This window comes from Lipotes vexillifer, unplaced genomic scaffold (genome assembly GCF_000442215.2).
Source record: "Lipotes vexillifer unplaced genomic scaffold, Lipotes_vexillifer_v1.1 scaffold102, whole genome shotgun sequence".
NCBI lineage: Eukaryota > Metazoa > Chordata > Mammalia > Artiodactyla > Lipotidae > Lipotes > Lipotes vexillifer.
In genome coordinates this window covers 868,373-878,725 of record NW_006786541.1, presented here as the reverse complement: position 1 = coordinate 878,725, position 10,353 = coordinate 868,373, and the positions used below count along the sequence as shown (strand labels likewise).

At 47.8% G+C, this 10,353-nt stretch overlaps 1 protein-coding gene across 1 annotated transcript; it reads right to left on the bottom strand.

The window, feature by feature from the left end:
- Positions 1–307: 307 nt before the first annotated feature.
- LOC103087835 (C2 calcium-dependent domain-containing protein 4A-like) lies at positions 308–1,429 on the bottom strand. Its single transcript, XM_007458875.1, has one exon. The coding sequence runs from the start codon at positions 1,427–1,429 to the stop codon at positions 308–310; it is 1,122 nt and encodes a 373-aa protein (XP_007458937.1).
- Positions 1,430–10,353: the final 8,924 nt, after the last annotated feature.

Here is a 10,353-nt window from a genome sequence, read left to right as displayed (position 1 = left end):
CCATAAGCCGTTTGGCATTGATATAAATCAGCAATGGGAAAACGACGCAGATGGGGTGTACGTCTACTCTCTTTCAGACACAAGACAACCCTTTCATGTAAAAAATGGTGTGGAAAAAAGGATTGTTTTGAATAGAGGAGGGCGTCATTATTTTATCCTTCCCTACCAATCAACGATGACAAAAGCAGATTCCTAAGAACTAAAACGGCAACAAAGCGAGAACATGATTAGAAAAATGAATAAATAACATTTATTTGGTAGAAAGGGCCTGGCGGTGTCCGAGAGGCCCCAGGGGCAGGGCGCTCCCTCAGAGGAGCAGGAGGGGGCCCAGCAGCAGCTCGCCCTGGCCCAGCAGGCGGCCCCGCTCCAGCCCGCGGCCCCGGTTCTCGGCCTTGACGCGCACGGCCAGGCGGCGCACCTCGTCCTCCGAGCGCCCGTCCAAGCACAAGTCCTGCTCCAAGACCGCCCGGCGGCTCCGCCGGACCACGGCGCCCCGCGGCCGGCGCGTCTGGCCCGGCGACTGCAGGACGAAGCTGACGCGGCAGCCGACGGGGGCGCGGGGCTCGGCGGCCCCTCCGGCCGGGCCCTCGGCGCGGAGCAGCCGGACGCGGAGGCGCCCGCTGCCCCGACTGTACTCGGCCGCCAGGCGCAGGGCGCCGCCGGCGCGGTCCAGAGTCACGGTGCCCTCGGCCTCCAGGCGCTCGGGCCGAGGGTCGCGGGGCGGCGGAGTGGACGTGGCGGGGGCCCGGGCCAGGGACCAGGAGCCGGGGCGGCGCCCGTCGTCGTCGTCGTCATCCCTGTCCCCGCTGGAGACGGAGCGGGCGCGGGCCAGGCCTCGGCTCCTCCCGGCCCGCAGTGCGCGGCGCAGCAGCCCCTCGGGAGCGCGCAGGAGGCGGCGGCCGTGGGGCCGTGGGGCGAGCGCAACCGGGGGCGGGCGGGGGCCGCCGGGGGCCGCGGTAGTCGCAGCAGGGACTCTCCCCAGGGGCGCGAGAGGGGCGTCTCCGCCGCCGCCGCCGCCGCCGAAGGTGCGGGCCCGGGCGCGGGGCGCGGGCAGGAGCGGGGCGGTGCCCGAGCCCCCGAGGAAGAGCGACTCCTTGCGGCGGGTGTGCGGGCTCTCGAGTAACGCGCAGAAGCCGTAGGCGGTGCGCGCACGGGGCAGGTGCGGCAGTGAGAGCGCGGCCTGCGAGCGTGGGTCCCAGTCCGTGCGGCCCGCGCCGTCGTAGGCTCCTCGAGGCCAAAGGTCCGGCTCTGCAGCGCACTGCCGGGGCAGGGCGGCGGCCTGGGGCGAGGACACTGGCGCGCAGGGCGCGGGCAGCCGCGGCGGGATGCAGAACTCGGGGATGCGGTCCGGGGTGAGCACGTTGGAGAAGGCAGGCTCCAGAGCCGCGCGGCCCGCGGCCGAGGCGCGGAGTTTCCCGAGGAGCCGCATCCTCCGAGGCTGCGGCTGGGAGTGGGGGGAAGAAACGCTCCTGCGAGGGAGAGAAGCTACTAAGTTTGGACGCCCGGGGCCTCTCGGGAGTGCCTGGACCCTCCCCGGAGCCCTCAGGGAGTGCCAATGCTCCTACGACCCCCTGCCAGTCCGGGCCGAGCTCTCGCGCGCCCACAAACCCATCCGCCTTCCATTCATTGTTACTAAATAAACGAAGAAGAAGAAATCAGACCTTTGCCTCTTCTTCAGTCCCTCTGGTTCCTGAGTTGCAAGTTCAGTGCCCGTCGCCTTACGGCCCGGGCAGGCGCGCCAGCTTCAGCACTGTGGCCGCGAAACGGGCGCTCCTCACTTATATCGGAGGCTGAGCCCCGCCCAGCTGGCCCGGAGCCCAACCCTTGGAGTCTCTGGACGGCCCGCCCTCCCGGCCGCCCCTTCTCGGCAGCGCCGGGCCCTGTCGCCGGGGCTCTCGTGGGAGCGAAACTGTGGCGAGAGCCGGCACCCTCTGCTCAGCCCTGGGACCTGCATCCGCTGTGCGTGCAGGGAACCGCCCGTGAAAGGTTGCCGGTGGCGGGAGGCTGCCTCGTCGGCCTGCCAAGGGAGAATCAGCGGCTGAAAATGTTGGAGGTTTCTTGGAGAAGGTGCAGCTGGATACGGAAACAAGAATTTCCCTTTTGCTGGGAGCTAAATCCTGCCCGCCCCCCGGCCCCCCGGAGGTGACCTACACGCACTAGCGTCTTCTGTTTTACTGCCCCCACGAACCTGCAGTGTGTAGACACATATAGTTCCCATTGGTACTCGTGTACTTATTTATGCGTCTGTCCCCCTCGGCTAGACAGTGGCCTTCTTAATAGTATAGGGCCTGGCTCAGTCAGTGCCATATATATTGGTGGAGTGGGTGAATTAATGTATGCAAAGAATTCTGAATGACTACAGGCTCTGCCTATCATCCTGATGGTCACAAAAGGTGGGGTTTCCAGCTCACGCCCTAAAAATGACACTTGGTATTTACAAAGCCACCCCTTTCTCTCTGCTCCAGCATGGAGGTATCCAGCTAGAAAGCACTTCACAGAAAACCCAGATGGCCTCTCTCCCCACCCCCGCCCCCAACCTTCATTTTCCAAGCCGAGAATACTGAAGTCCAGTGGGACTTGAGGAAATTCCATAAAAGTTCAATAGAGCTAGTAAATGGCAGAAACTGGAACTAGCAATTTCCTGTCTATTTGGCCTTGTACGTGATGCTTCCTGCTATCTGAAATGCCTTCCTCTGCTTTTTTTCTCTGTAGGAACTCCGCTTTTTTAGTTCAGCTAGACATCATCCCCTTCAGAACATTTACTCAACTCCCCCACTACAGTTCTCAGCCACTTCATACACATTCTATGGACCACCATTGCTGCATTTAGCAGGCTGCTCTGGAATTTTGGGTTTACAGGTTTGTCTCCCCTACTAGACTGTGAGTTTCTTGAGGGCAAGGACTGCAGTAACGCAACTGGAGAGGAGTCTGGTGGACCTACTATGAATACATGTAAAATAAATAGAAGTGCTGTGATGCAGAACCTGGGCCTCCATCCCAGAGCAGACCTCTCTAAGGGACAAGCCTGGTTGTCTTATTCAACTTCTCCAGTTTCAGCACCTGGAGATACAGTGCCAGGCAAATAATAATTGCTCAGTAAATATTTGATGAATTATACTGTGTTGAATTCAGCCTGATCTACAACCCAGGTCTTCTGTCATGCGCTTTTAACCACATATCTGTCTAACTGCTTTATTCAATGGCTTTCTCACAACAAACCAGTGCAGTGGACGTTGCTTCTGTTTACAATATAAGAAACTGAGGCTCAGGTTAAGAGAGTTGTCTAAGGTCATTCAAATTATGAGTCACAGCCCATGTATTGTAAGTCCTAGCTTTTTGCTAATTTCTTCCTTCCTTCTCTCTTTCCTGCCTTCCTCCCTCCGTCCATCCACTCAGTTCAATATCATTCACTGAGTTCACTGTGTGTCAGGGCATGTGTGCATGGTTTGTATTGCACTTGACACCCAGAATGTTAATTCTTAAAGCAACTCAGTGTGCTAAGTATTTTCCATTATCTCTGCTTTGGAATAAGTACCATCATTTCCAAATATTTAAAGGTAAGGAGAGTGAGTGTTTTCCATGGATTAATAAGTAATAATTTCTTTTTAAGTTGATCACTGCTGCCCTCTATTGTGTGCTTTCTGATACGGCAAGCATGAATCCCTACGCAGCCGGGGAGCAGCAACCAGACCCGCTGCAGCCACACCTGCAAGTGGAGGAGTCCCCAGGGGGTCTCAGACTGGATCCTTTCCTATTGCTTCTGCAGGCCGGTCTGCAAATCCGTGGGCCAATGGTCTTCTCTGAAGCAGAGCAACTGGCATTATATCCTGCTCATGTGCCAGGCCACTTCCAACGAGACCTCAGTGAAAAGGGCCTTCGTGACATGAACACACAAACATTTCAGCAGTGAGTAAATCCACTGGAAGCAGGACATGGGATTTGAGAAACTGTGCTACCACCACATCCATGTTCACAGAAGACCGTAAGCATGGCTATAAATGCAATCTCTATGCAGAGAGTTTTCCAAAACTATTAGTTTTCCATGGATCAATATTCTACAGAAGAGAAATAAGATACAGGGAACTTAACTTACTTACGCAGGGATATACTCCAGTCATTCATTCATCTAAACCCATAGCTGCAGGCTGTAACCGCCGTCAGAGGCCTGGTGTCCCTCCTGATTCTTAAATCACAATAGGAAAAAGCGAAAAACAACCCCCTCAGTGGAAACTCTGATCATACCAGTTGTTTCATTATTTTGTACCTTATGACCACAAAAGGTTCACTATCATCTCGTTTGTATTCAAGCTCTGAGACTGTTATTTTAAAGAAACTACACCATTAATAATGTTTACTGATCCCTCACTATATACTGGGGTCTTATTTAATCTCTAAACAACTCCCTAAAGAAGGTAGAGATGTAGAAAGTGAAGCTCAGAGAATAAACAACTTGTCCAAAGTCCCCCATCCAGAGAGAGCAGAGCTGGGACTCAAACCCATATCCATCTGGCTCATTATTCTGTGTGCTTATAAACACTTCCCCACAGTGCCTGCCTCAAAGCTATTTCTCCTGACTCCGTCTCCTCTCTAGGTGGTTAGATAAAAGAAAAAGAGACCCTTGGCGCAAGGCCTTGAATTGAAACTGTACACCTTATTGATTATACCAGCACCTAAATGATTAAAGCATGCAATTGTCGTAAGCAGGAAATTACTGGTTATGCATAGTAGTGCTGTACTGTTTGTAGACAGAATCTTTGTCCTCTCAGGAAGTGTATTGATTCTCTTTATTTATACCATACCTTGATCCAAAACAGGACTTGAGGTGATTTACATAATAAAGACTCAGGGAATTTATTGTCAGCTAGAGCCTGACACGGTGAAGATGGAAAAGAAGTGCACTTAGCTAAGTAAAGAACCCTGAGTGAGGTCACAAATTGACACATACCAATAGCTATGCCCCCAGGATGAGAAGAACAAGGTGTGGAAGAAACTGCAGAAGCTGTAGTGGGAAGGCTGGGAATAGTATTGTTTTTTCAATTGAAAAATAGTTGTTTTACAATGTTGTGTTAGTTTCAGGAGTACAGCAAAGTGATTCAGATATACGTATATATATATATATATTCTTTATATATATTCTTTTTTAAAATATTGATTATTTATTCGTCTGGGCCATGTTTAGTTGTGGCACGCAGGATCTTCATTGCGGCATACTTATAAGAAGAGATTAGATTAGAACAGACATGCGTGGAGGGAAGACAATATGAAGCAGGCGGCCATCTACAAGCCAAGGAGAGAGAGTCCCTTAGAAGAAGTCAACCCTGCCAAAACCTGGATTTGGAGTCCTAGATCCGTGCAAAAATAAATTTCTGTTATTTAAGCCCCCGGATCTGTAGTTCCTTGTTATGGCAGCCCTAGCAAACTAACACAGTGAGTTAAAAATGGTAAATTATTGGGCTTCCCTGGTGGCGCAGTGGTTGAGAGTCCGCCTGCTGATCCCACATGCCGCGGAGCGGCTGGGCCCGTGAGCCATGGGCGCTGAGCCTGCGCGTCCGGAGCCTGTGCTCCGCAACGGGAGAGGCCACAACAGTGAGAGGCCCTGAGAGTCCGCCTGCTGATCCCACATGCCGCGGAGCGGCTGGGCCCGCATGGCATGGGCGCTGAGCCTGCGCGTCCGGAGCCTGTGCTCCGCAACGGGAGAGGCCACAACAGTGAGAGGCCCGCGTACCGCAAAAAAAAAAAAAAATTCAACCACTTAATTGTGTGTATGTCAATCTATGTAATTGAAGAAATTACATCTCAGGGAAAGTTAAGGAAACACCATGTTGTTGCAGACAGCCATTAACATCTTCCCCTGGGAAGAGCCCTGATGCCTGTCATGGGGTGCTGCATGGGAACTGCCCACTGCACCTACACACCAGATGTTGACTTGAGCTGAACTGAGCATCTGATGGAAGGATTCTGACCCATTCCCAAGGATATAGATCAATGACTTGGGAAATCACCTTGAAGGAAGAGTGGTTTACTCTTATTTTTGTTTTTAACATCTTTATTAGATTATAATTGCTTTACAATGGTGTGTTAGTTTCTGCTTTATAACAAAGTGAATCAGCTATACATATACATATATCCCATATCTCCTCCCTCTTGCGTCTCCCCCCCCCCCTCCCTATCCCACCCCTCTAGGTGGTCACAAAGCACCGAGCTGATCTCCCTGTGCTATGCGGCTGCTTCCCATTAGCTAGCTATTTTACATTTGGCAGTGTATACATGTCCATGCCACTCTCTCACTTCGTCCCAGCTTACCCTTCCCACTCCCCATGTCCTCAAGTCCAAGGAATGGTTTACTCTTAATGACATGTATAGTTTTGTCTTTGGTTAATTTATTTCTTGATTTTTAATACTGGTCAGTGTCCAAAATTAAGATGCAGTCAATGGTTACCCCAAGTTGAGATGTTTATGTGGAAAAGCACAAACTAGTTTAAAATTCATACAAATCAATCTAAACCTGGGTAAACTCTTATAATATTAGGTAATGTTTATAGAACTTTCAGAGAACACTAAATACATCTCAATTATCATTTCACTTTCTCAGCTGTCTATGAGGTATTTTTTTCCATCAGCAATTAACAAAAGAGTGAATCTTGGGCTCAGAACTAATTCCAAAGTCCCTGTCAGTTGCAACTTTTTATTAGAATAAGATACAACTAATAAGGTGATTGCTGCCTGGGTACTGCTCTCCAAATCCCCCTTGATTCCAGGTTTCAGAAATTCCTCCTCACAGAGTGCCATCTGATGCCTTACTAGGAAAGTGCTCACAGTACACTGTAATCAGTTACTATTTAGCACCATGCTTCTCAAACTACTCTCTCCGGAATGATGGAATTATGTACATTTTCTATAAGTTTTATGAGAAAACTTTTCACATGTAATGGAACACACAAAACATAAAATGTAGATGGATTTTTCAGGGGAAATATGAAACTCCAAGAAGTTTCAGATAGCACCAGATCTCCAGATCTTGAAAGGTATAAGCTAGCAAGTGTTTGCTATTTCTCATGTCTCCAGAGGAAGCCTGAGAAGCCTTGCCCAAGAGTGAAGAATCTAGGAGCAGATGGTCACAGGCATTTCAGGGACAAAGCACGAGGTAAAGGGTAGTCCTCGAGAAACTTGGGTGAAAACCCCCCAAGACAGATGTCACATCAACAATTTAGTTCACAACCTGCCACCAGCTACTGCAAAATCAGAGATGAGTCTTAGTTTCTGCTCTCAAAAAGCTTAGTTTCAGAGAGAAAACAGGTCTATTGAGTCAAGGCATGGAGGTATAAGACAAGAGTTTTGGGAAACCCAAAGAGGGTCAGTTTTGTTTGGGAAGACAGAAAATGCTACAGGAAAGAGTAATATTTGACCTGGGACTTTAGAGATACATGACAACAGCCAGGTTCAGTCACACAGCAAACAAAATTGGGACATTATTCCTGTTGCTATTACTACTGTCAGCAATATCCATTCAAGTCAACTTGAGAAGATGGGGTTACTTCAGTGCTGGGACACAGACAGGAATTGTCATAGGAACCGAATCAACTGTCCACAGCAGAGCAACCAGAAATCGCCTCTACACGTCTGCTTTTGGAGCAGGCTATGCAAATCTATTTCTTTCCTTAGGGAAACATGAAAGCTCACCAATTTTCCCAGGGCCCTCATCCCTGAAGCTGTCCCAAATATGCTAAAGAACAGCAGTTGCTGCTTAAGGAAATTTAAAGGGCTATGAAAATATTTTTCCTTCTCCACAATAAACGTTATAAAGGATAAAAGTTGGTTCATCTTAGAGAAATGTTTCCTCTTAAAATGCCAGATGTTCTCTGCAATTAGCATTTCCCTTAAATACAATTTATTCAATTACTGTTAGCATAATCTGCCATGTCCCTGTGCCTTCTACTCTTTAAAGTTCCGTGTGCTGTAAAGGCGATCTTTTTTAAGACAGATGACTGGGGTGTTTTAATAAAAGAAGAGTTGAAAGGCTCTCTCTCTACAGAAGTGCAGTCTGACATTTGTCTTGAGTCATATTTTCTGGCTCACTGTTGAAATGACACCATGTGCATGTTTCCAGCCAGCTTGAAGGAACACCGCCCCCCCCCACCTTCTTCACCACTTTGATTGGATGACAGAGATCCAACAAGCCTCTGAGGATGAACTGTCCAAGTTGAAGAAAAGATGGAGTATTCTGGATCCACTGGGGTAGCTGGGCTTTCCAGTTTTGATCGTGGCTAATATTATCACTCTACTCACATTTGGCATCCCTGAAGCAGAGGCATCTAGGAAGGGAGAAAACATAATGGCCCCACGGGAGGCTGTATACCATGAGCATAACTTTTGAGAGCTGCAGTGAAGTAAGTTCACTGTAGGCAGCCCAGCCCAGGGTCAGTGGAGTTCAGGCATCTTCAAAGCAAACCAATGGACTAAAGAACAAAACTGCCCACATTCCCCTATTTTCTCAAAGTTAAGACTTTGGGTCTTGGTACAGTCTAAATAGTGAGGGACCCTCCAATGGTTAATACATAACACTTCTTGCTGCCCTTTACAAGTGAGGACTTCAAATTATATGACCTTTTTGTAACCTAAATAGTATGAAAAAAACCTTATCTAATACATAAAGTACTAAGTATTATTCAGTTTGTGTCATTTTTGAAAGGTGTTTCACACAAATAAATGCTTCGTCAGATCATATGTCATCAAAAGTCCACTTTATAATAATGCTCTAGCATCACTTTGAAGTATTTACGTTGTGAGACACCACATACCTCAAGAAGGTTTCAATAAGACACTTACATACTTTGGTGCTGGGCATACTATGGCACCGTTTGTTTCATGAGTGGAAATGCACAGTTTCAAAGAAACCTCACATGACAGAACCCAAATATCCCATACTTGACCACAAAAGCACACTTGCCCTCCCACTCAGGAGACAGCCAAACATCGTATCAGGGGGCCCTTGTTCTCAGTGTCTCTAGTCTCTAGCTGGTGTCCATTTACCTTCTGCATGAAAATCCTCCTGGAATGGGACCTGTGGACAACAGAAGATTTGCTAATAAATTAAAGCACACTTATGTGAGAGACCATTAAAAATCAATGTTGTAAAAGAGTATAAGCTCAGAAAAATTAAAAGAAAAAAGTCTCTAAGACAGAATTGTACGAAACGATCTCATTTCTGAAAGAAAAAAATGTATATGTGGCAAACACTGTGGGGATATCCACTAAAATGTTCCCAGCAAGTTGACTCTGGATGGTTGGATTATAGACGATTCTAATCTTCCTCTATCTGCTGGTCTGTATTTTCTAGATTTATCAAAATGAAGATGTATTTCTTCTGCAGTAGAATCCCTCCCCCTCAAGAAGTAGATACATCTCTTGAGAGATGGAACTGAAGCTACTTTAAGTAGACAATGAATTTGAGTAACCAACAACTTTAAATACAGTTAGTGTAACAGTTGCCTCTTCAGAGCCTGGGTACTTGGGAAAGGACAAATCTGAGTAAAAGAAAAAGGCTTTAGACACATGGGAAAGTACATGAGTTCCCTGAAAACTCAAGAAAAAGTGAAAAGGCTGTAGCCTGATAATAGTGTAGCTTTCCCTGATGCCCTTATATGTCAAATGCTGGGCCCCTTGCCAGGCAGAAAGAGACCCACACTACTTAATTGGTATATATACGAAGCCATACAACTAGGGGCTTGATGAGAGAACAATGCACTTATATTGAAAGGGGAAAACTGAGAACCATGAACCTGTGAGAGAACTGAACCAGGCCTGGACCAGGACAGTGGATGGAAAACTAGCCCCAGGAGTGAGTCCGTAGTATGGAACTGTGTGTGGAACGGAGTATCCCAGACTGACAGACGCATCCCAGCCCGTTCCCAAGGAAGAAAATCAGTGTCCTTGGGGATGTACACATTATAAGGAATGAATGAATATAGTTTACAATGAATGACATGTCATTTTGATTTTGGTTATTTTGTTTCTTGACCTTTAAAAGTAGTCTGTGTCATAATTAACATGCAGTCGATGGTTACCCCAGAGAGGTTCCTTTAAAAAAACACAAATGAATTAAAATCGATCCAAGTGAAGCTAAACTAGGGAAAGTTCTTTGACTACCTCCAAATTTCAAATTCCGTTTTCAGGTAAGAGGAAAAGAAAAGGGTGGAAGCTTTTCTAGTTCTTAGTTTCTTTAATCTCATACTTCTTGTCTCTTTCGTTCTTCCTCTAAAATATTCTGGCCCTCCTCACTCATAGGGTTTTGAATTCTTGAAGAGATATTAAATCAAGATTTAAATGACGATTAATAAAACATCGCTTTGTACT